The following is a 27,522-nucleotide window of genomic DNA, read 5'->3' on the forward strand; positions in this document are numbered from 1 at the left end:
GCATGCCTGTACCAGAAATTACTTGTATATTTATACTGGATGTTGACAGGTAGTCTCCTAAAAATGTAAAATGAGAGAGCAAGATTAAGCCTATGTAAAGTTTAGAAGCATAAAAAAGACACTTGCCTGGTGCTTCACTGGCTTAGGTGACTCGGGCTGTTTGTTGCAAATAAACAAATTCACATGTTAGCAAGTCCGACCTTCCCTTCCCTCTCCCCATTCTGCAAGATTTCACTGTGTTCAATTTCATAACAAGAACTAAACTTTAGCCAGATAATAAAATGTTAATTTTTTTGTTCCAAGACAAAATAGCATCCCATGAAATACCTAAAAGTGCTCTTTACTATTAATTCATAGTTTAGGCATTACATTTATTAAAAGGTCTGACACTAGTTTCTTCAGCCTTAAATATTCTTAGTATTTCCAAGAGACCCTTATCAATCTGTTAAACTACAATATTCACTTTCTAGACTACAAAGAAGGTTTGGGTCTATTTTTTGTGAATGCCTGTAGCAGGATGTAGCAGATGCATACAACTGTAAGGTGCTCAGAAGCTACTCAGATATCTTTTATGAGACAGAAGATTGCAAAAGCGAGTGTGCTCCACACACAGATGAATCTCTAATTCTCCGTAGAAAATATAATACCAATATGCAGAGCTACAAATGTACTGGAGCTCTGAAGCATTCTGGATTTTTTCTTAAACCTGCTTACTATACGTAATTCATCATTTGCCAAAATAATGCTCCCTACTCCCCCCCCAGAAAAAAAAATCTCTGCCAGAAGCCTAGCAGTCACACTTAGCATTTTTCTCTGCTCTTCTAAAACAAACTTAATTATGTAGACTAGAGATACTGGAAATAAAAGGTAACTACCATAAAGAGTCACATGTCATAAAAAACAACCAAACATAATTTATGATGCAAATTTAAGCCCACATTTTGAGCATCTGAAATGGATGCCATTATTATATGGTTACTAAATGCACAAAAAAGTGTGGGGAAAGACCATACGCAGCAAATTCCAAAAAATAACAAGTCAACTGAAATAACATGTGGATTTTAATATTATAACCAAAAAGCAATTTTAAAAAGGCTGCACTCTTAATTATACCCTCTACTGCAAAAGGTACAGCTTCATGTATTTCCCATAGGCAGCAGAACTATATAAAACTATAGCAAAATCCTCTTAGTTATGACTACAAGTATAATTTAAATGGTGTAAACTTTGGAGACTAACTTATTTCTTAACCCGAGTCAATGTTTACTCCAAAAGTTAAGCCATTTGTGTTATGCCAATGTGAATTTTCGCCTAGGCTGAAATACAGCATGCAGGCTCTATCTCCAATGTACATGTGCCCAAACTATGAAGTATCACCAACAGAGAGCAAGCAGTTAGCTGCCAGTAACTGGTGGGTTTTGCCCTCAACTACACCACTGTCCCAAATATACAACTATATCCTGTCTTAAAACTTGATTCATAATCAGTTACTCAATTGCATTTTAAAAGTAACTGAAGCAGGACACTCATAGATACCATTCTGGTATGAAACTAAACTATTAGCGGAGAGTAAAGAGCTGTTTTGCACCCTCTTATCTACTGTGGATGCTGTGATGAACTCACAGAACTCAGATGAAAGCCTTCAGGATCTGGGATTCCATGCACAGCCCCTCCTTCAATCCCATTTTTGATGCAAGAATACAAAAGAATCTTAAGAACTAGCATTTATATTTATAAAAATTATGACAATAATTATTGCAATGAAGACATAGGAAGGCAAATGCCTCAAAGATTTTTTTTTATCTTCCCACTACAAATCACCTAACTGCATACAGTAGCAGCATAAACCACATGGCACGAGGTTATCAAGATCTGACTTAAATGAGTGAGGTTTTTTAAAGAAAAACTTAATAATAACAATACCATAGTCTCTCGAGACTGAAGGATGCCTAACTCAACCAAAAGGTACTACAGAAGTATATTAACTAAGTATCTGTAACACTTCAGTTGAGGTCTTATTATTACATTCTGAAGCATTATATTAAATTTGATTAGAGTACTTATATTTTCTATTCAGCTTATTAAACTCTATTATATTTCTAAAACATTGCATTAGATTTTGTAGTTACAATTTTTTAATATTCAATACATAGAGAACAATATTACACACATATATCTGCTTACATATGCTTGTTCAATAAACAAAGAAAGAAAAACTAGAGATTTTTCTGGATGCTCAGTTTAACTGACTTCCATGGAGCAAAGAACTTTTATAATGTCTAAAAGAAGAGAGTAAATTGTATAGGGTACAAATTTTCTTCTGGTTCATACCAGAATTAACCCTTTCTGGAATAAATGCTTGCTGTGATGAACACAGGCTGGACAGGGTTACATAAAACTTGCTTGTATCTTAAATATGCATCACAAGAATGCTTATGTCAACAGCAAAAGCATCAAGATATATTTTAACATCCAAGATCATTCAGAAGTAGAGAACTGGGCCTACAAAGAAATGTTATTCAATAATATTTAGAACCAATGATATATACAGACTAAGAATTCACCAAATTAGAAAACACTGTTAAATTTCAAATACATTTTCTATCATATTGGCATCAACTCATTTATGACTATTAGCTGCTATGAGATGTAACTATAAAAAAAATGGGGAAACATGTCATGTCATATTTCTTCCCACCCCCTGTATTCCTCCCAGTTCAGACTGCTCTTACCTCAACAGATAATGCTTGCAACAGCAAAGACCAACACAATGCTGGGAGTTTAATGTATTTTTTGCTCCATAAGACACACCTTTCCCCCCAAAAAAAGTGTGGTGAAAAGTGTGTGCGTCTTATGGAGCAAATACACTTCTGCAAGTGCTCCCTCTGATGTCGGGGAAAAGCCCTTGGAGACCTCCTGGGGGTCAGATTGCAGCGGTGGGGGACCCCCCAGGAGGTCTCCAAGGGCTTCCTCCAAGCCAGTGGAGACCTCCTGGGGGTCCCCTGCTGTCGCGATCCAACCCCCAATATTGGAGGGAGCCCTTGCAGACCTCCGAAAGCAAAAAGGCAGGGGAAAAGGGCTGGAAATTCACATTTCCCGCCCTGTCCCCCTGCCTTTTTGCCTTCAGAGGTCTCAAAGGGCTTCCTCCAATGTCGATAATTAGCTGCGTCTTATCCTCAGGTGCATCTTATGGAGCGAAAAATACGGTATGTATGTCAGGCATAGTTCAGATAGGGAACTCTCCTTTCCATATCCATCTCCCCTCTCACTCAAAAGCCCTGACCCTTGGAAACCAACACACACTATTGTTTGGCTCCCAGAGTCTTCTCAATTTTTCTCACACCTTAGTACTCTCAGAATGTTGGTTGTGCTACAATATGGATTTCCAAAATTCTTTCACAAGGCTTGGTGTATCTGGGCAAACTGAACTGGGACCCATCCTTGTTTCAAGCACTAAATGGCTTGTTTTTTCAAATGGTAGTTCTCAAGGAAGGAGGCAGGGAGGAGTTAGAAGTTAATCTCTCAACAGAATAACAAACTTAATTACATACAGTAAGTATTCAATAAACACAAATAATTAACCAAGAAATGCCAGTTAAAACTTACAGGAATGTTGTGGTCCTTTCTTCCTTTATGAGAAGAAGCAACATGTGCAAGATACTGAATGACTTTCTTGGTGTTTTCTGTTTTCCCAGCACCTGATTCACCTCTGCAAAAATATATATAATTAAAAGCCAGTTTTATAGAAATGAAATAGTCAAGCCTTCACAATAGTGTAACTTCAAAGGTCACATTTGAATACATATTGCCGCACAACAGATACTGATGGCATTCAAAAGTACTTTTCATTACTGTACTTTTGAATAAGAAGTCTCAAAAGCAGTTTTTTACAGTTAATTCAAGTAGCAAAATGTAGTTTAGCCAACTCTTAGCTTGCTCAGTAGTTTAAAATCTTCATCTGGTTTACCTTCATTACTGCTCTGTTGGGCACCTTACTGGAGGTATATACCACATGGAATACAGCGGAATGCAGAAAATGGCTAAATAAGGATTATTTGTCCACACTTATCTATTTCAACTAGTGGCTGCAGCAGAACTGTTCACTCCAAGATCTAAATGTGACATACTGTATATACAATCTGATCTATAAATCCAGACACATTGTTCTATTCTACCTAATCCATCCTTTGCACTGTATCTATTACACTGAGTCTGCAGAAAGGGACTCTTGTTTAAATTATCTGTAGTACTCAGGAAAAACTTAGGTGCTTTATTTAAAAAGATCCATTACCTCCCAGATGCAAGTACAGTGGTGCCTCGCTTAGCAATGTTAATCCGTGCAGGAAAAACGTTGCTAAGCGATTTCATCGCTAAACAGAATTAAAAAGCCCATAGAAACACATTAAAACACCATTAATGTGTTCCTATGGGCTTCAAAACTAACCTTAAGCGAAAATCTTCCATAGGGGTGGCCATTTTCGGTGCCTCTAAAGTGAGGACACACAGCAGACGGCCATTTTGTTTACCCGGTGGCCATTTTGAAACCACCGATCAGCTGGCCGAAAATGGGGGCTCTGTGATGATTGCTTCCCCGCGATCATCGCAAAGCGAATTTTCCCCATAGGGATCATCGCTAAGCGATCGCTTTTGCGATCGCTTAAACTCTGTCGCTAAGCGATTTCGTCGCTCAACAGAGCAATCGCTAAGCGAGGCACCTCTGTACATGAGAGCCATTCAGGAGGGCTCAGGCACATAACCTTTATGCAATCCTACTGTGATATACCTTGCTCAATCAACACACACAATATTCATGGTGTATTAAAATAGTCTTCTGGTGTCGCTACTGCTCGTGCTAAAAGGATTATTTTCACAAAGATAAATTTGTTTAGAGATTCTGCTACACCACAGAAGTATTCAGTAAGAACAAAGACTGACTGTATCTGGTAGGTATGGCATGCTATGTTCTCTTGTTTCACACACCACACCTCCTACCAGCTCTGGAACTGAAAAGGAGTCAAATTTACTACAATGGATAATCCCCTTTGGGTAAACTGTATTCTGTCAGTCAAAACCACCTTGTCATAAGAGCAACAGCTATTTAATAATTTTCAAAATCGTAGCTATGTTAGTCTATCCAAGCATTTCAACAAGAAATGGAAAACGAAAAAGAAAGAAAGAAAGATACACACTGTGAAACCGTAAAGACTAACTGCTATATGTTAATGTAACAGATGTAGTGACATCTGGGAGATAATGTTTAAATAAATATATCCATTTAACAGGATATGTAATAATAATAATAATAATAATAATAATAATAATAATAATAATAATAATAATAATAATAATAATAATAATAATAATAATAATAATAATAATAATAATAATAAATAATAATAATAATAATAATAATAATAATAATTTATTGTCATTGTAAGTATATACACATACAACGAAATTCACAGACACCCAGAGACCAGACACATGCACACACATAAAATTCCCCAAACACTCCCCACCCACTAAAAGTCCCCCACTAAAAATACAAACATCTACACCGCAGGCCAAGTTACACAGTCCAACTAATTATTCACTATTGGTGGTCTTTAAGCTCATTATTAATTGCAATTATAGCTCTGGGATAAAAACTATTGAGAAAACGTGTGGTCCGAGTCTTAATTGTTCTATATCTTCTGCCAGATGGTAACAGTTCAAAAAAGTTATAAGCAGGATGGGAAGAGTCTCTCAGGATGCTATGTGATTTCCTTAGACAGCGGGATGTGAAGATGTCATCCAGGGTTGGTAGCTGGAGCCCGATGATATTCTGGGCAATTTTAATGGTTCTCTGTAGAGCTTTTTTGTCCGCTACAGAGCTACTCCCAAACCATGCCAGAATGCCATAGGTTAGGACACTCTCAATGGTGCTACGATAGTATGACAGAAGCAAATGCTGAGATAAATTTAACTTGCCGAGCATTCTCAGGAAATACAGCCTCTTCTGTGCCTTCTTCATTAGCATGTTGGCATTTATAGTCCATGAGAGGTCCTCTGAGATGTAAGTACCCAGAAATTTAAAACTACCAACTCTCTCCACTTCCTCACCGTTTATGTACAGTGGTAAATGTACATATCTCTTCCTCCTAAAATCAATTATGAGTTCTTTAGTTTTTTGATGTTAAGTGTGAGATGATTTTCTTTACACCAAAGTATCAACCTTTGTACTTCCTTTCTATAAGCAGACTCATTGTTCTTATTTATGAGCCCCACCACTGTCGTATCATCCGCAAATTTAATAATTGCATTGGTGTTATACAGTGGGGTGCAATCATGTGTGTACAGGGAATAGAGGAAGGGACTTAGCACGCAGCCCTGGGGAGCTCCTGTACTTAGTACCAGGGTAGAAGAATGGTGAGATCCCATCCTTACTGACTGTGGCCTATCTGTCAGAAAATCCTTTATCCACATGCAAATCTCCTGAGGTAATCCCAGGTTGATCATTTTAAAAAACAACCTATTTGGTAGAATGGTATTAAAAGCAGAGCTATAATCCACAAACAACAGCCTCGCATAAGTTCCCTGATGTTCTAAGTGGCTCAATACAGTATGGAGTACAATGGACACAGCATCATCAGTAGATCTATTTTTCCTGTATGCAAATTGACATGGGTCCAAAGAAGGTGGAAGACTAGCCTTAATGTAATCCAGCACCAATCTCTCAAAACATTTCATAACAACAAATGTTAAAGCTACTGGTCTGTAATCATTGAGAGATACCACAGCTGACTGCTTGGGGACTGGCACTATAATAGATGTCTTCAGGCAAGTGGGGACTGAACACTGCAACAAGGATAGATTGAAAATATCCGTAAAAACTCCAGCTAATTCTGCAGCACAGCCCCTAATAACTCGTCCCATGATTCCATCTGGTCCAGCTGCCTTTCGAACATTAATATTCTGGAAAGCGCGTCTCACATCTGAAATCTGCAGTACTAGTGGTTGTCTGTTGATGGTAGATTCTAGTGATGTATTATAGACAGGAGGTGCTGTAATAATGGTTGTTCCTGTTTCCACCTCAAAACGGCTGAAAAATTGATTTAACTGCTCAGCCAAAAAATCACTGCTGCTACACAGACTGTTTTTGTTACTCTGACCAGTGATTTGTCTTAGGCCGTGCCACACTCGGCGAGTGTCAGAACTTTCAAGGTGTTGTTCAATTCTCTGGTTGTACATAGCTTTGGCATCCTTAATGCCCCTTTTCAGTTTAGCTCTAGCCTCTCTGTACTGTAGTTCATCACCAGAATGAAAAGCAGCATTTCTGGCTTTTAATAAAAGGCGCACTTCTCTATTTAGCCAAGGCTTGTTATTAGAAAACACTCGTACTTGTCTGGTAGTAGTAACAGCATTGATGCAGCTTTTGATATAAAACAGTACTGTTGAGGCATAAGTATCAACATTGTCCTCCTCAAACAGTGCCCAATCAGTGCTCCTAAAGCAATCTTGAAGTTGCTCAGATGCATCCACTGGCCACACTTGTATTTCTCTAATTGATGGTCTGATTCTTTTAACAAGAGGTCTGTATGATGGAATCAAAAAAAGAGATATATGATCTGACTGTCCCAAGCTAGGCAATGGCTTCGTCTTATATCCATGTATGATGTTACTATATACCTGATCCAAGGTATTTTCCCCTCTAGTGGGACAGTCCACGTACTGATGTAAGACACTCAACTAAAATCACATGGGAACAAATGAAGCACCACTAATTCTCTTTACTCTACTGCCTTAGTTCTAAATCAGAGAGCCTAATAAGGCATCTCATTGTCTCTAATAAATAAAAATATGTTCTTCAAGCTTCTTAGTTGTGTCCCAACTATGGAGTAATATCAGAAAAAGCCTATCCAAAAAAGGGTGTATTTTAGGCATCCTAAGACTAAATCATAGAAGAGTCTGTGATTGCCTTTGGTGAGCATCACCACCATGCACCACAACCACATGGTGATAATTAACTAGCTCAGCCCTTGGAAATGTCTATGGCTTTCAGCAACTCTTGAAAGAGTCAAGAGCTTGGCAAGAAAGCCCATGAAGCTTTGAAGAATTAAGCCACGCCTAACACGATCCAACCTTGGGTAGCAGCAATGTCAAAGACAAAGGATGTTGCTTGGTTTTTAATATGGAAAACTAAGGCATGATGGTAGTGATAATAAGAGACTGCAACACCAGCATGAGGAATGCAAGAGCAACCTGCTACGTACCTTCCACATATTCTTCTCAAGGCTAGACAGAAATGTGAAAAGGCCCTCATGGCCAGATCATGTTAAGAATCTCTGAATAAAATTTAGATGAGCAACTTCAAATGTACAGAATACGTTTGTGGAGGGGGAAATTCATGATAATGTAAAACAAATGAAAAAGATGAATGCTCTGATCCTTTGATCTGGCCAGCTACAGACTGATGGCATACTATGTTTTATTTGGGCTGTAATGGTGTATCACATGCCTTCCAGTTAATTGTGACTTTAAAACTTTTCAAGGTTTTCCAGGTAGAGAATATTCAGAAACAGTTTACCATTCCCTTCTTCTGGGCACGCCCTGGGACCGTGCAGCTTGCCCAACAACACAGGTTGACTCTTCCTCTGGAAAGCACAGTGGGGACTCAAACTCCCAACCTCTAGCTCCGCAGACAGATACCTAAACTGATAGCTCAGTGGTCTAGGTACAGTATCTGGTTGAGAGTTCAATTCCCTAATGTGCCTCCTAGAAGAAGAGGCAGCTTGTGTGGCCTTGGGTAAACAGCACAGTTCCAGGGCACTCCAAGATGAGGAGAATAGAACACCACTTCAGAATATTCTCTACCTAGAAGTCCCTGGAAAGGGTCGCCATAAGTCAGAATTAACTTAACAGCACACTATTATTATTAATTGCACATTGCATCATTATGGAGTTACAATCATCATCATAAAAATACGTTAAAAAGTTTGTTCCATTTACAGACCAGGTAATGCTTATCTAAATAAAAATAAATCCCACATATGTCAAAATCATGCAAGAACACACCGAACAGTTGAGAAAATATAAGAAAATGGAAAAAAAACTATAAAGAATTCAAAGTCACTATAAAACATACAAAAAGTATGATCTAAATCATATAACAAAGCAGTTTAATTTTTTAAAAAAGGCAAAAGAACCTGCCGATTTTGTACAAACCTAGAGAGGCTAGGAATACAAAATAAATCTGGAGAATAAACAATACAATTTTGTGGAGAAGAATTTACAGTTACCAATATCACATTCAAACTATCACCAAGGAGACTGTATACACAGACATGACAAAGTAAATATTAGAGCTAATGGAAGAAAGATGAAAATAGGGGAAAAAGATACCAAACACAGAGAATTATACAAAAACACTGAAAACAAAATTAGGAATGCAAGAGTGGTTCCAACAGAAGCAGAAAACTTGGAGATCTAATTCACTTTATGTGCATATAAAGATGGAGTTAGTAAGCAACAACATCCAAAACTGATGGATGAGAATAACTCCTTGATACTCAACATCAAAAAGTAAAATCATAACAAAGGGTGACTGCATTAATAAGTTGGTTGATGGTAACAATCCACAACAAACTATCATACTAAGTATTGATAAAGTATTGGAAATAAGTAAATCTGAAATCTGGACAAAATCTTGACAAAAATTGGCAGAACTCCTGGGTTTGATGCTTTCAGAGAATTTTTAACAGTAGAATCTAGCCAAGACAGACCAAAGAAGGAAATTTTAAACCTTAGAGTTACTGTGAAACAATAAGCTTAATTAGGCATTTGCTCAATTTTTTAAAAGATAATGTACATGGTAACTGTACTGTCTGTAGCTACTTGGGCCTTCCTCTCAGAAAGATCACAAATGTGAGATACTGTACTCCAATAAACTGAAGTGAGAGTGACATGCTGCTAAGGACAAAGTGTTATGAATTTGGTGACTGCAGCAATACATTCCTGAACAAATCAAATTAAATTAAAAATCAAAGAAGCATTCATTATAAGTCCAGGTGTGCAGAACTCTCCAAACCCACTTTGTAGCCAAAAAAAAGTAAAGACTGAAACTGGGCCACCATAAGCTCTCTGTTTAAAACACACACACAAGGGGGCGGGGGTTGTTACAAACTGTTATAAGTTAGGAGGTTACACAGTGTCTTAATTGTGAGACCTACCCACTCAAAGGCTATACAAATACCATCCTTCTACAATCACACACACAAAAACTCAATCCTGAAAAGGCTTTGCTTTCAGAAATATATTCAGAAAATATAACAAATCAAAAGAAAAAAGAAAATTCCAGAAAACAAAATTTCCACCGAAACAGAGGTGCAAGTCTTTCGTACTGTTCTACAAAACAGACAGAATATTAACTGCAAAGGAATATACATACTTTGCACAGACCTCAGTCTGAACTCTTTTTAGTGCCCCAGAGTGTTCAGGGGAGATCTCGGGTTTTATTATAGGGTTCAAACTGTCACTTGCTTTCCCCTTTGGCACTACTTTAATCTACTGTATTATCTTTAATTTCACCTTTCCTTAATTCAAACTGGTGAGCATCTCTTTAATCTTAAAAATGCCAAGTGGAGTGCAAAGGTTCCATTGAGATTAGGTTCCTTTCCAAGGGTAAACAGTTCCGCCCCATAGGTATCCAAGAACTGATCTCTTCCATTTCTGCACACATGTCCAAAGACCATGTAGATTTCTAGTTGTGATCATCATCAATAACAGGGAAGTTCGAATGGCACACTCAAACGTAAACTGACTTCTGATGCCTACCACAGCAAGTCCAATTGAAATGAATGAGGTAAGGCAAGTAGTCTGCATAGAACATGAAATAGAACATAGAACATAGAAATAAATAAATGGGTGCCATGAACTACAACTGGAAGACCATCATGTGAAGAGAAGCACATGGAGCTACTGCACTGTTGGAAGTTACAAGACCAAGTAGGCATTGAATGGTAAGTGCTGTAGAAAGAGATCGACCTGCCACCTAAAAGAGCAAGGAAGAAAGTACTTGTGTGCCTTTCTTGGGTAGGAACTCAGAAGTCATATCTGAACTGAGAACTGCTCCTAAGAACTGAATCGGGAGAGCAAGGGCAAACTGAAATTTTTGGTGTGAGTTTGCTACGTATCGGTTATCAATATTCAGCTGACAGTGTAGTGAAAGATTGTTAGGCTATAAATGCACTGGCAGGTTGCCACCAGTGCCATGCATTTGATGAATACTCAGGACAACTGTCAAACCAAAAGAAGCAATGAAATATTTTTTGTTCTATCATGAACCAGAGAAACCAGTAATGACTTGGCCTTTATGGAAATATGAAAATATGTATTCTTCAGGTATATAACTGCAAAACCATCTTCTCTCTTTTTTTGGCGGGGGGGAATCAAAGCCAACATTACCATCCAAAATTTCTTCTTTTTGGTATATTTATTGAATCTTCTGAGACAGGGAGACCACCATCTTCCTTTGAAACTGTGAAGTATTGGAAGCAATATAACTGTACCTCTATCAACAATGAACAATCTACACAGCAGTCTTCTGAAGACGAGTGGAAATCTTATATTCAAGAACTTTCAACAATGCAGTGGTTTGAAATGAAACTGTCCTGCTGAAGGAAGAGAAGCAAACTATCACATATCCATGGGTTATGATGACCAGTACCCATGAGTCAGCGTGATGATATGCCAGGTAAGGTGCTCATATCTCCCACTGACATGGGAAACATCTTGGAGTGTACTAGAAAATCTTCATGTCACAAAAAGCAAACATTTTGCTTGGAACTGTGCTTTCTCTGAAGAAGGAATGAAGGGTCAATGTTTTTACTTAGTTGTCTATTGATGTTGGTATTGTAACATGGAATGTCCAGATTAGTAAGATTGCTTCTGATGCTTACAACAATGATTCAGTACAAAGCAATGGTTTCTGCCAACTAGTTTTAAATTGTTTTGTTTGTTGCTGCTGTTATGAACCTATTCCAGCTTTCTGTTCTAAACTACTGGTTAAATCTAAAGGAGCTGGCCTTATCAATGTGTGCATTAAAGAAGTTTGCGGCCTCAAAATTAAGTTATTCGAGTTCTTGTGTCCTTAATCACTCCTCTTGACTTTAGTTACACACAGTGCCACAAGGCAATATCTGCAAAGATTACTTTCAAAGTACAATCTGCAACAGGGGATGCTGAATGTTATTTGCTGTGCTGCTAGGAAGTGTGGCTCCTGGATGAAAGAGAGAACTGGAACTTTCTGGTCTTCTACTAGAGCTGCTAGGAAATACCTTAATTTCACTCAGAGGAATTTTTATTGATATGCTGTCTTGGCAACTTGGAAATTGCTTATGAGAATGCCCAAGGCAAAGGAAGATTAGAACCATCATTTAATTCAGTCAAATTTCTTCCCCTCATTGTTAAGAAGGTGGTCTGCACTCTATCCAAGAATGGGTGAGGACTCTGAGGAGGGTGAGGAGATTGCTTGTTAATTTCAAGTTGACTTGGACATTCAAATGATCTGGTCACTATATGACATAATATCCTCCAAAGCAGATAGTGGTATTGAGACATTCAGATGTGAGATTCATACAAGAGCTGAAGGAGAATCTGGTATTGAAACCGAGTCATCAAGATGGATGCAGGAATAGTCAGAGAATTGGTCCACATCCCAAGTTAGCAGTGAAGGACCAGAATCAAACTGTAGTGCAGAGTACTTCAGTGTAAAAAGCAAAGTACGAAGATCTGAAAGCAGGTGTACCAATGCAGGAAGTGCCACCACTGTAAGACAAGCTGAGATAGCTCTGACTTAAAGACTGGAAGGAATCAGTGTAGATGGCTCAACAGTTGAAGGAAGATAAGATGGAAGTAAATTCTTTCAGACTAATACTGCTGAAGAGTCCGCTGAGGGGAAAAAACATGAACTGTCAAAACTGATCCTTATGTCAGCACTGAAATCACTGATTTAGAGATGGTAACAGATAGAAGTGGTTGAGCCTGTTCATAGAATCACAGAGTGGGAAGGGACCACAGGGGCCATCAAGTCCAACCCTCTGTCATGCAGGAACTCCATCAAAGCACTCCCGACAGATGGCCATCCAGCCTCTGCTTAAAAACCTCCAAAGGAGACTCCACCACATTCGAGGCAGCATATTCCACTAACTAGGGTATTTCGATGTTGGCTAGGGTATTTTTAGCAGCTCCAACAGCAAGCAGCATGCCTGCTTATTGAAGCGCAAAATTCACAATAATCTCCCCTTAATGAACTAAGCAATAACCAACTACTGTACAATACTTCAGAAAACAGTAACAAGACAAGACATCAAAGTGAGGTGTAGCAAGGTGTGATATGTACTCATATGGTAAGCTCAAGTAGGACTGAAACCAACAAGGTGTTCTGGATTGGATTCTTTGACAATCTTTCTGAATAGATTTCCTCAGACTGCTTGGACTCAGATGAATATCTCTGTTGAATTCAAAAATGACTCTTGAACGTAGCCTCAGTCTGTGCTGTGCACCGAAGACCTTTAAAATTCACCTTCCGAAGAACCACTAGAGACTAGAAGGTTCTGTGGCCCTCTTGCTGCTAAATCACAGTAGTGATTGGGATGATTGTAGAATATCACCCTATAGTGAAATCTGCCTCAGTCTTGAATTGAAAAGGAAGGCAATGAAGGAGTCTGAACTGATGAAGTCAACCTGATCCAAGGAAACATATCTCAAAGGCCAGACTGTAATAAAATTAGAACCTACCAAGGATACCTGTGACTATGGCAAAATTTTAAAGGACTGATACAAAAACTCAGGGGAGGAAATGGGAAAATTCAGAAAAACATTTTTAGTCTGTATTTTATTTTGCAAACAATAAAATTAGACATGGGGATGTTCGTATAAGAATATGAATACCCCAGCGCAGGTGGAGATAACAAGGGTCCAGCCAGATTGTCCACTCACCCTTCCACTGCTGCCGCAGGCTCCGCACTCCCTTCCTATCAATCCAGCGCTCACAGTTGGCTAGTCACTCCTGGCAGGAGGCGGGACGACAAGCCTCCCTGCCAGGTCGAAGAGTAGATCACAGACGTGGCGCTCCAGAGCAATTGGAAGGAAGCGTGGAGCTCCCGGCAGCAGATAGCGAACCCCCTCATTATCTCCACCTGTGAGGGGGTATTCATATACGAATATCCCCATATCTAAATAAAATGTTTAAAACATTGCACCGGCAGAATAATTCTGAAGAATAGTTCTAAAGTACAATAAGGTCCAGGAACAGAGTATGGGATGTCTGCATTCTTTTCCATAGTTATAATGGAGAAGTCTACAAATTTGGAATGGAACATAAAACCTAGAGAACTACAGTCATACTAGTCTTACTTGAGTATCAATTATTTTGCTTTCATCTAGCCATCAACCATAGCATGTCAATTACCACTGAAGCTAGAGAAGATGGCAGTTTATAGTTAAGATAACAGAGCTTATCAGCTGTATGGAGGAAAACAGAAGTATGGAAAACAGCTGAAGATCTCCAGAGAGATAGCTATGTTAGTCTGTTGCTGCAGAAACAATGAATCTTAAAGACTAGGCAGTGTATTATGGCATTAGTACCAGTTCATAAAATCTGTTAAACTTTAACTTGTCACAAGACTTTTTGTTGTTGTTCTAACTGAATAGTAGTGCACTAGGTATCTTGCTGTCTTCCTCTCCTCCCGCAAAAGTTTACTCTTCTACTCCATGCCTTACTTCTTAAAGAAATTCAGGCACAGTTCTTTGTTAGATTATGATAATATTCAAAACACCACTGCTGCTCTAAAGGGGGGGGGAAGGCTCTCACTAAATTAGATTTTTAAAAACTGGTTTCTTCTGAACCAGGACCATAAGTCAAATTCAGTGGTGCCTCGCATAGCGATCACTTGGTTTTATGATGAAATCGCTTTGTGACGCATTTTTTGCGATCGCAAAAGTGATCACTTTGCGATGTTCTCTATGGGGGAATTTCGCTTTGTGATGATCGGTTCCCTGTTTCGGGCACCGATCATTGCAAAGCGATGATTTTTTAATAGTTGATTGGCGGTTTCAAAATGGCCACCGGGTTAAAAAAAATGGCCACCCGCTGTTTTTTGGGACGGATTCCTCGCTTAAGAGGCACCAGAAATGACCACACTATGGAGGATCTTCGCAGAATGGTGAGTTTTAAGCCCGTAGGAACGCATTAATCACATTTTAATGTGTTTCTATGGGCTTTTTAATATCGCATAGCGACGTTTTCATTCTGCAGCGATTTTTGCAGAACGAATTAACGTCACTATGCAAGGCACCACTGTATTAAAGAGTTTTTACACCAGACCTGAGCAGGAGATATATGTTTATTTCTAAGAGTAAGTGGTTGATTTATAGAAGGGGGAACCAACACACCACATCAACTCAAAAAGCAGACTCCATGCCCCTGTACATGGAGAAGAGAGGCTACTGGGGCAAGGGTGGGATCATGGGATTTATCCCAGTTGAAGCTGGGTCCACTGGCAAGTGCAATATAATGGACAATACTGATTAGGAGTATGCCATTTCGTTTTCTTGGACTCCAAATTTGGGGATTTTCTTAAGAATGCTCCAAGCACAATTGTTGGCATTTCTGCCAACAGACACACACCTACAGGTTCTGTCTTCTAGGCTGCCTCTGACTTATCTCCTATACAAAAAGAAAACTGCCCCAGCATTTCCTGGGAGGCCTAGGTCTTTGTGCCAGACACTGTTTTTAGAGCGTGCTCTAATGGTCAACAAAGCTACACCTCCCACAAAGACCTTGTCTTCTCAGGAAGCACTACGCAATTTCCTTTTTCTTTCCATAAGGGTTAGGCCCAAGACATGGCAAACGCTATTTTTATTTCTACAGTGTTCAGCCTTTGTACGATCTAGAACTTTCCTGTTTGTTTCAACAGTCCAAGGTGCTTTTAAAGTTCTCCTCCTGCACCATATTTCAAATGAATCAAAAAAAATTCTCTGTTGCATTTCTTCACCATCCAGTTTTTATATCCATATACAGCAACCAGGAAAACTACAGCATGGTTGATCTTAGCCTTCATCCTCAGTGACACATCCTTACACTTGATAATCCTCTCTGTTACCTTCATACAGTAGTTACCTTTGCAAGTCTCAGTCATCTTTTGATTTCTCAGAGATACACAAAGTATAAAAACCTCAATTTCCTTGAGGTTTATCCATCTGCAGAAATCTGAAGTTTATGGACTACATATCCCAGAAGTCTGCAGGAATTCCCCCAGATAGATCTCTAGTGGCTTTAATAAAGAAAACATATTTCTGACAGGTAATTTTAAGTTCCTAAGCTAATGAACTCAGACTGCAGAAGCCATTTTCCTCTTGTGGAAGAGACAGAGGAAATGTGCAGGCGGGGGCTAAAATCTTTGGGAGTTGCAAGGGGTTATGGGTGGAGTAATCACTGCCTATTAAGCTCTGTACAGGCAACTTCTATTTAAAAAGAAACCCTACCAGATCCTTAATGCTTTATAGTCTCGTCAGACCATCCACAGTGGCCAACTGGCTAGTGGTATTCCTACAGACACCTTCTGCCCTTTTTCCAGCTTCATTAGGAGTTGTTTCAAGACATTTATAATCCGCCACTTAGACACCTTTTCCTATGGGAATCCATTCTGTTTCTCCTTATTCTGTTATTAGCATTTTCTCCACAATATAGGTTACACATTAGGACAATCAAGGCATGCTCATTTCATTTAGAATAATCCATTGCATTTCCATAGAAATGCAGCATACAATTTGGTACCATGTTTCCCCGAAAATAAGACAGGGCCTTATATTAATTTTTGCTCCAAAAACACATTAGAGCTTCTTTTCAGGGGATGTCAATCTACATTTATTCAAATACAGTCATGTCATCTTCTTCCGGTTGCTGCACAATACTGCACAATGATGGAGGGCAGGATTTTACTTAACTAGGGCTTATTTTTGGGGTAGGGCTTATATTACGAGAATCCTGAAAAATCACACTAGGGCTTATTTTCAGGCTAGGTCTTATTTTTGGGGAAACAGGGTAGTAATTATCTCTATTCTCCATAAAATCATTGAGTTTGTTTAATGAGAAGTTAACTATTTTGGGAAGTGTACAAGTTGATCTATAATACAATAGTCCTCTTCAAAATATAATCATACAGAAAAGGTGAGCACTAAAATATATTTACTTACGTGCAAAGAATTGATTGATCCTCACGATCTGTAAAAGGAAAAAAATAACATTTTCCACATATCATTCAAGAATATTTAAGTACATAATGAGCATGTTCACAGTTCATGACATTAAAAGGATTCTAGACCACGATATAAATTTTCTGAAAACGGTTATGGATTGTTCTATTACAATATTTAAATATGTTTTAATACAGATAATGTCTAGATGGGCGGCATATAAATGCAATAAATAAATAAATAAATAAATAAATAATGATAGGGACTCCTATGCACTTATACTTTGATAAGTTTTAAAAGGTGTTTTGCTTATAAGTTACCTAGAGACAGAAGATCTGCAGATTTTTCAAAGTTAAATCATGACCTCTTTCTACTTTATCAAATCTACTTTTTCCACATATTTTCTGTGATGCATGCAGAGAAAGCAAATTAAAGAAAATTCTCATTATCTTGTTGAATTCTATACTGGAAGTTAAAAACTAATGCTACATTTAAAAGGCCCTAAGATAGCTCCCATCTTCAACTTTTTCTTTTTATGGATATAAACACTGCATACTACACTCAATTCAAAAATATGCTAAAAGGCTCCAAAAACAATTACGGAATTCAACTGTGAACTAACACATCCACAACTACACAGTCACAATTCCCTCTGCCAACTAATACGAGTTTGTGACCCGATAGCACCCTCTATTGCAACCGTTTTCATTTTCAGATGTGAAAACTATATGTACTTTCAAACGTTCAAACTTCACCCAATTCCCCCAAGATTTTTTAAAAATATGTAGCCATTTTCTTTACTACAACAAAAAAAAACCCTCACAAAAAGCACAGCTACTCATTCTGATTTTGACAGACTCCATCAACTCGAAGGGGCAACTATGCTACTAAACTTCATGTAATTCTATCAAAAACAGAATAGCTGCTTATTCATTTCCTTTAGTTTTCAAAAGTAAGGCTCTGCTTTTAACCAAAGGCAAACCCAGTCAAGCCTGAAGTAGCCCAAGTTAAACACATTCACTTTACAAAGCTGGTCAGTCTTACAAAGGCAATCTGAATCCGTCTGTGTTGCAGACTCTTAATCCTGTTAGTGCAACTATGGTTGTGGAAGGCTGGTGACATAATCAGAGAGGGTGATTTATGGAAATTGAACACTTCCTACTTCTGAGCTGTGGCTCCCATTGCTCCTGTGTAATCCCTTTCATCATGTGGAAGCCATGGGAGCCAAGGTAAAAGAAGAAACATGAGAATAGTCATAGACACAATGAGAATCAAACACCCATGGAAAATAAAGACAAAAGATGAGGAGCAAGGAGATTTCTTTTTTTTTCTGCCACAGAGGAAAATGAACTGAGCTAAAGTAAATAAGGCGGACCTAGTAATGTGCGTGGAAGAGAGCTGGGCTACCACCAGAATGCTTATATTCAGCCCTAGAAATTTCCAGAGTGTTTTGCATAGGCAAAGAACAAGTCAATGTGTGTGAATCGCAGAGACCACAAAATATAAACACTTTGGGAGACTGATCGTTCATGATGTCTAAGCAAATGGGTACATTAACAGAATCCAGATGTTTATTCTCCATGCTAAATGTACAGTAAATTTATGGCCATCATCTTTCAGGTTCTGAATGTGTGGTATAGTGGTGCCTCGACTTACGACCTTAATCCGTTCCAGAAGATGGGCGTAACTCAAAATGGTCGTAAGTCGAAGCACCATTTCCCACAGGAATGCATTGAAACCCCATTAATCCGTTCTGGATGATGATGATGATGATGATGACGACAACAACCACCACCACCACACAGCCAGCTCCATTCAAACGTGCAATGGGGCTGGGAAAATAATAATACAGTAGGGTCTTGACTTGAGAACTTAATCCGTATTGGAAGGCGGTTCTCAAGTCAAAAAGTCTGTAAGTCAAGTCTCCATTGACCTACAGTGCATTGAAAACCGATTAATCCCGTAACAGGCCGTTTTTGTTCCATTTTGGTTTTTTTCTGGTCTGTAAGCCAAATCTCAGTCTGCAAGTCAAACCTAAATTTTGCGGCCAGAGAAGTCTGTAACTCAAAAAGTCTGTAAGTCAAGTCGTCTGTAAGTCAAGGGTCCACTGTAATAATTAAAAAACCCACACAGAGAGCCAGCCCCACCCGAATGCGCAATGGGGCTGGGGAAAAAGTAACACACACACACACACACACACACACAGAGCCCCATCCAAACGTGCGGTGGGGCTGGGGAAAAAAAAAAAAAAAAAAACCCCACAGCCAGCCCCACCCAAAAGCATGATGGGGCTGGGGGAAAAACACACCAAAACACAAAAAAACTTAAAGAGCACAGAAACATAACCCCCCCAACCCAAACCCACCCTGCAAAACAAAGTAAATGTACTTACTCAGGAGCAGAAAGCAGCTCCATGCAGTCTGAAGCCTCCTCCAATCGCACTCACTCTAACCACTTAACTACAAAGAAGCAGCCCCTTCGCCTACCAACAGTTAGCAAATTTAAATTTCCCGCTTTTTCCCCTGCCCTTTTCTGGTCGCAACTCAAAACTCCGGCTGCAAGTCGAAGCAAAATTTTGCGGCCGGAGCTGGTTATAACTTGGAATGGTTGTAAATAGGGATGTTCATAAGTTGAGGCACTACTGTATATATCTTACTCATTGAAATTTGTTGGTGTGGGTGGACAATTTATGATTTGTTGCTTATCACTTATTGCATTTTAGTCTAACTGTTGAGAGTAGTGTTCAGCATTAAACAGGGAGGATTTGATTTAAATGAAATTGATATAAGTTTTAAAAATTTGAAATTTTTGACAATTTAAATCAACAAATCAGTTCTTTAAATTTAACTTGTGATCTGAGCAATAACAAGTTTTTAGTTATGTAAATCTGCCATAAACATGTGAAAGGTTCTAATACGGAAGGAGAAAAGCAAAATAATAGGCTACACTTAGGCCACAAAGAGCAAGTGCAAACAAATTTAGTTATTTATTTATCTCAAATAGTTTTACCCCACCTCTCTCCTAAAAAGGACCCATGGCAGCTTACATAACTACAAACACAACATTAAAAGCTAAAAACAGTAAATTATTCAAATATTAAAGAAGAATTAATAACATATTTTAAATGTTAAGTTAAAATGTTACAAACAATAGATTTAGAAGCAACAAAATATAAACCATCCTGTTCATTGTCTCCTAGACCAGTGGCCCCCAACCTTTTAGGGACCGCGGACCATTTGGGGGCCCCTCCGCGAGCGTGACGCACCCACCATGCATGTGGTGGGGCGGAGATCCATCTCTGCAGCCCAGTTCAAGGAAGCCCAGACTGGCACCGGGCCGTGGACCGGGGGTTGGGGACCTCTGTCCTAGACAGTCAGTTACTAAGGAAAACCCTGCCTGAAGAGAAAGATCTTCGCCTGCTTACAGAAGGAGAGTGAAGATGGGACCAGCCTGCCCTTCTGTGGAAGGAGTTCCAGAGTCTGGGAGCAGTGACAGAAGAGGCCCTCTCCCACGTCCCACACCTGTGAGGGTGGTCAAATTGAGAGAAATGCCAGCAAGGCTCATTGAGAGAAATACAGGAAGGCTTCTTACAAAAAGCGTGAGGTGCAGCACAGTGTCAAATGACAAATACGGACTGCACCTGACCTTTTGCGTGCACTGGCACAGACAATACTCTTCTTTTTGTTCATTTTTACTGCTAAACTCCACTCATTTCATATTCCTAACACTCTTAAGTCATACTACCTCAAATACATACTTCAAAATACGTAACAAAATGTTGAGATTCTTAACAATCCAACACAGGAAACAAACTGCTTTTCGAACATTAGTCTAACGGTGATGGTATTGGAACAAGGACATGTCGACAGCCCTATTCAGGAGTTCAGGAAAGGGTTAATCCAAATGTGTGAGGAAGATGTCCTGCCAAGATGATCCTAGGCCAGGCACTAACTCCTACCCTAACTACTTCATAGTAAATATTGGGAAGAGGAAGTGGAAAAACCTCATATATATTTGACCTGAGCTCTTTGCATATGGGCAGTACCTATCCAAACTATTATGTCATTAAGCAAAACTGTATGCATGTATTTTTGGCTATAGTCACTGACAACTATATATCAAAGAGCAAAAGATAACAATGATGCATTTTAAATTATTTATGAGCCCAATCTGATGATGTGGTTTATAGGAAACTAATTCAATATTAACATATTTCTGTAATAATTAAGACTTTGAGCATGCCCAAGAAACATATACAAATTCCTGCAAAATTATGCCACTGTTTACAGAAAGGCAACTATTACTACTAAATCTAAAAAAGTTATCAAACTGGTTATAGAGGTAGAGGTTGGGAGTGAGTATCCGCTGTGCCTCCTTCACACGACTCAATTATGAGAATGATTATCATCATCTACTTCACCGAGACAGACATTCAATCATGAGTAAGACTGCAATTTTCACACTGAAGCAATTTTTCAAGATGCAACTCTAGGATCTGATACATACTATTCCATATTCTGCTTCTCAATTTTCATGCATCTAGAAACACACTCACATGAAGCACTAGAAAGCTACAAGTCATCAGCTACACACTTAGGACCTTCCCTACATAAGGAGTATGACTAAAGTTCAAAAATGCTTCAAATCCAGCTCTTTATGGACACAGACCCCATACGTGGAACTGTACAAAGACCAGAAAGGCACATTTTCGATTTCTTTCAACTGAACATTCTATATTAGAAACAGTTGACATACCAGCCAGGAGAACAGCCAAACTCTTGTTCTAGTTGCTCCATACTACAAAGACATGACTCATTTGGCATTTTCCAGCTCTTCCATACATATTTGAGAATCTAGTCTAATTCTAATTCACAAGTACTCTATCATTAAATTTTAAAGAAGCAGACTTTGGTTATTAATTCCTATACACTGGTGCATACATGAAATTGCTTAGCGATGCTGTTTTTGCAATTGCAAAAGTGATTGCTTTGCGATGGTCCCTACAGGGAAATTTCGCTTTGTGATGATCGCAGGGAAGCGATCATCGCAAAGCTCCCATTTTTGGCCAGCTGATTGGCGGTTTCAAAATGGCCGCCGGCTGTTTTCAGGCATGGATTCCTCGCTTTAGAAGCACCGAAAATGGCAGCGCTATGGAGGATCTTCGCTTAAAGGTGAGTTTTAAGCCCATAGGAACGCATTAATCGCGTTTTAATGCATTTCTATGGGCTTATTTTCGCTTAGCAGCGATTTTTTCTGCACAAATTAACATTGCTAAGCGAGGCACCACTGTATTCACTGACGTTTCAATAACTGAAGAGGTAAATGAGGCTTCAACGAGGCTGGAAGTCTAACAGCAGCCAACTGAAACTTACTCTCATGTATGGAAAATAACATGGAAGAATGGAGAAAGCTTGTAAAAACAGCTTTTAAAAGAGATTTTTAAAGAGATCCTTTCCCTGTGGTAGATGTTTTTTATGTTACCAGCCTTAGGCTGTTATTTTGTTTGGTCATTGCTATCAAGGTTTTCCTTTTGGTTTGGATTATATCTCTCTTCAGGGGGTCAGGAGTTTTTTATTTGTTGTGAACTGACCAGAATACTGAATTGCCACTTGATGGCTGGTATATAAATGTGAGAAATAATTTTTAAAAAAAACACCCTCAGGTTGGTCTGAGAATTTTTAGGTTTCTGAAAAGTAAAATGTTAGAAGAAGCACTACTAGTTGATTTCAAAGAAGCAATATATAAATATAATATGCAGAATATGTGCAGCCCCAACTCATAGAAGGAAGCAACAAATTTAGTTAATTTAACCAGTCTGTGGGATTAGTAACTCTATTTAAATGTCAGTACTGCTAAATTCTTCAAAAAACTGAATTTGATAGCAAGCTTACAAATCCAGTCAGAACTTTATAAGGAATCCAAGAAGCAAGAACTTAGCTTACTGAATGGTGATTCTGTGTCAGTGTAGCTTAAGTAAGGTAAAGGTTCCCCTTGACATTTAGTCCAGTCGTGTCTGACTCTAGGGAGCAGTGTTCAGCCCCGTTTCGAAGCCATAAAGCCAGAGTTTGTTCGGAGACAGTTTCTGTGGTCATGTGGCCAGTGCAACTAGACACGGAATGCTGTTACTTTCCCACCATGGTGGTACCTATTTATCTACTCATATTTTTACATGCTTTCGAACTACAGTGGTGCCTCGTATAACGAGTGCCCCGTTTAACGACGAATTCGCATAGCGATGGCATTTTTGCCATCGCTTTTGCGATCGTATAACGAAGGTGCCTATGGGGAAAAATCGCTTTGCGATGTTTTCCCCGTAAGCACCATTTTCCCCCAGCTGAGCGGCGGGAGCCTCCAAAGGAGCACTCCCGCCACTCAGCTGGGGGAAAATGCCTGCGGTGGCCTTAGAAGGACCCTTCCGAAGGGTCCTTTTGAGGCCACCACGGGGGGAGGGCGGGGGGATCCGATGCCTGTCAGGCATCCCGGGCTTGTATCCCACCCGCCGCCGGTTACCCAGCCTTGGGTAACCGGCGGCGGGTGGGATACAAGCCCGGGATGCCTGAAAGGCATCCGGATCCCCCCGCTCTCCCACTCTCCCCCCGCCGCCTTGGATCGGACCCGCGGGGGCTAGCCCTGCCATGGCTGGACTCCCAAGAGTCCAGCCATGCCCGGGGTAGCCCCCGCGGGTCGGATCCAAGCCGGATCCAAGCCGCGGGGGGAAGGTGGGGAGACCCGATGCCTGTCAGGCATCCTGGGCTGGGCAGCGCGGGGCGGCAGGGACAGCGTGGAGGGGTCCCGAAGGTTTCCAGGCTTTTGCCTGGAAGCCTGCGGGATCCCTCCCCCACCCTGTCCCCTTCGCTGGCAGCCACCCCTCGCTGCTTTCCCCAGGCTGGATCGGGCTCCTGGGAGTCCAATCTGGGCTAGGAAAGGCAGCGCGGGGCGGCGGGGACAGGGAGGAGGAGTCCTGAAGCCTTCGGGATCCCTCCCCCACCCTGTCCCCTTCGCTGGCAGCCACCCCTCGCTGCTTTCCCCAGCCTGGATCGGGCTCCTGGGAGTCCAATCTGGGCTAGGAAAGGCAGCGCGGGGCGGCGGGGACAGGGAGGAGGAGTCCTGAAGCCTTCGGGATCCCTCCCCCACCCTGTCCCCTTCGCTGGCAGCCACCCCTCGCTGCTTTCCCCAGCCTGGATCGGGCTCCTGGGAGTCCGATCTGGGCTAGGAAAGGCAGCGCGGGGCGGCGGGGACAGGGAGGAGGAGTCCTGAAGCCTTCGGGATCCCTCCCCCACCCTGTCCCCTTCGCTGGCAGCCACCCCTCGCTGCTTTCCCCAGCCTGGATCGGGCTCCTGGGAGTCCAATCTGGGCTAGGAAAGGCAGCGCGGGGCGGCGGGGACAGGGAGGAGGAGTCCTGAAGCCTTCGGGATCCCTCCCCCACCCTGTCCCCTTCGCTGGCAGCCACCCCTCGCTGCTTTCCCCAGCCTGGATCGGGCTCCTGGGAGTCCAATCTGGGCTAGGAAAGGCAGCGCGGGGCGGCGGGGACAGGGAGGAGGAGTCCTGAAGCCTTCGGGATTCACCCTCCTCCCTGTCCCCTTAGCTGGCAGCCACCCCTCGCTGCTTTCCCCAGCCTGGATCGGGCTCCTGGGAGTCCGATCTGGGCTAGGAAAGGCAGCGCGGGGCAGCGGGGACAGGGTGGAGGGGTCCTGAAGGCTTCCAGGCTTTTGCCTGGAAGCCTTCGGGATCCCCCACCCACCCTGTCCCTGCCAGTTTTTAGTCAATTGGAACGCATTAACCAGGTTTTAATGCGTTTCAATGGGCTTTTTAATTTCGCTGTACGATGTTTCCGTACAGTGGGGTACCACTGTACTAGGTTGGCAGGACCTGGGACAAGCGATGTGAGCTCACTCCATCACGTGGATTCTATCTTACGACTGCTGGTCTTCCGACCTTGCAGCACCGAGGTTTCTGCAGTTTAACCCGCAGCACCACCATGTCCCAGTGTAGTTTAAGTCCCATTCTACTGGGCCACAGACATTAGCTCGGAGGTATCCAGGCTGTGGTGTATTACCTACCACACAGCTAGGCAACATTAGTGGGCCAGAGCCACACAAATAAATACCCACAAAAAACAAAACAACCCCATCCCCATAAAATTCCAAATTAGATGTCAGTAGAAGTCCACTGAAAACCGGAAGAGCTGGAAGACACTCTATAGATCATCAAGCCCAGCTCCTATCAAGGAGGCTCAGAGGGAAATTGAACTCCCAACCTCTAGCTCTGCAGCCAGACGCAATCCTCAGAATAGTTTAGGTTTCTCAATTTTTTTTTTTCTAAGTGCATGCTCCTCTGAGCTCAAGGGTTAAGCTACACAGAGCACAGCCGCCCTCCTTCCCTTCTCTGTGCACGAGTGCCCAATAATAACCACAGGCAGATGCAGAGGGAGCACTGCTTTTCAGTGCTCTTCCTTTCATCTGCCAGAAACAACAACTGCAGTTAAAATAATGCCAAACTCTTAAGTAGAGCAACTGCCAATGAGTTCATTCTGTAGCTCTTTATTCACTTGGCAAATTGAAGAACATTTATTCATTGAAAGCCCATTGTCCAAAAATATATTCTTATTTCTATACAAAAATCCAAAAGTCAAGGACCCAATTAGTTTAGTTTAGTTGATTTATAATTAATGTCAAGCATTATTTATTTAACACAAAATTTAGTATACCCATGCAGTCATTCTTAATGTGGCACAATCACTGTTCTGGATTACAGCTTCCATCAACCATAATCAATGAAAATCCTAGCTTCTCATTTTACATGGATGAGGCCACTAACATCTTATGAGACTTTTTGTGGATTACCTAGCTTTTAAATAGTTTTCTGAGGACATGAATAACTCAGGATTGCCCTGAGCTTGCTTATACTTCTATGGATGGACAGTGCAGTCTTTACCACATTTATGCTGAAGTATGACAAGAATATAATATATATTTAAATAGAACATATTAGGTCCTGCAATAAAATGTTGTTGTGTGGATTTTTTTTTCTGTTTTAGATTCCAGCCACTATTTCTTTGTTTGGTTATGGATGAAGGTAGATACATTCATATCCAACCTCAGTAACAATAAATTCCCAATTACTCCACTGAGGTCTACAGGCATCACACCTAGACCTTCAGGGCGCGCCGTCCATCCTTCTGTGTATCTGTCCCTTCTTCCCTCTTATTTGCCAAGCCAATTCATTTAATTTCTCCTCCCTCTTGGTCATCAGCTCTTTCTCTCTTGTTCTGTCAACATTTCATGGTTTTAAAATAAGCAGAGCTTCTTTTGAGACCAAAGTACTTGGGTTTTGGAGTGAAATGGCAATGTAACCTGCAGCTGCAGCAGAGTCAAAAACCATACGTAAAAGCGACCTCAAAGACTGCTTGTGCCTTCCCCATTTTCTCATGATGATGTTAAACACACTACAGAAAGAAAAGGAAAAAAGAGGAAAGGAGTGGAGAGGGAAGGAAAGATTTGAGGGCAAGCAAGAGATGCATCCATCCCTTAAGACAGTGATACGTCTTGCACCTCAGAGAGTATTTGTAAGTGACAAAGAACAGAGGAATGGAATACATTATTTCTCTTTTCTTTAGTTTTAATAAAGTCAGCTAATGCACAGGGAAAAATCAACCTAAATAGTAGGTAACGTGATATTCATTTTCAATAAAAAAATCTTCAGGTTTGCCTTGTGTTAAGAGCTTTCTATGTTCACTCAAACTCCAAAATGCCACAGCATTGAAGTTGTTAAAGGCCATGCATATAACAGTTGCATTATTTAAGCCATATGCATAGCTCATAGCATTCTGTACTATGATTTGAGCTAGACAGCTAACAATAACTGAATGGTGAGCATATGTGTCAGATTTATCTGTTCATAAAAACAAATGTACAGTGTTACCCAACTGAAGCTGTTATAGAACATAAGCTGACACTCACGTTATCAGTACTTAATTGGCAACCGGTATCTGTGATATACAACAAAAAGTTTGAGAAAAGTGAGTGTAGGGCAGTTTCTTCTATATGTTTCTAGATGGGACACTGGATTCCAAGGTATCTGACAAAATATAAGAAATACTGGGCTCAAAACTTTATCGTGGTGCCCTCTCTGTCTGGAAACACTGGAAAGACACTTTGCCATGCTCAGAAACATTCTTCTAGCAATTTTCAAAGACTGACAGGCAGTAGAGAGAAAGGGAGATAAATGCTTATATTTGAAGCAATCGACAGAGAGGGCAAAAAGAAGAATAATGTCCCAGCCTAATTT

At 40.5% G+C, this 27,522-nt stretch overlaps 1 protein-coding gene across 4 annotated transcripts in view; it reads right to left on the reverse strand.

Moving 5' to 3' along the window:
• The window catches only part of MYH10 (myosin heavy chain 10), a 110,543-nt gene that overhangs the window by 60,620 nt on the left and 22,401 nt on the right, over positions 1-27,522 (reverse strand). For 3 of the 4 annotated variants that reach the window (XM_020796351.3, XM_020796349.3, XM_078385901.1), the window contains exons 4-6: positions 17,236-17,263; positions 3,607-3,709; positions 127-156 (exon numbers count right to left, since the gene is read on the reverse strand). In XM_020796351.3, coding sequence (XP_020652010.1) covers positions 127-156; positions 3,607-3,709; positions 17,236-17,263 — 161 coding nt within the window. The remainder of the gene's footprint in view (positions 1-126; positions 157-3,606; positions 3,710-17,235; positions 17,264-27,522) is intronic. The other variant, XM_020796352.3, reaches the window with a different exon arrangement.

This window comes from Pogona vitticeps, chromosome 2 (genome assembly GCF_051106095.1).
Source record: "Pogona vitticeps strain Pit_001003342236 chromosome 2, PviZW2.1, whole genome shotgun sequence".
NCBI lineage: Eukaryota > Metazoa > Chordata > Lepidosauria > Squamata > Agamidae > Pogona > Pogona vitticeps.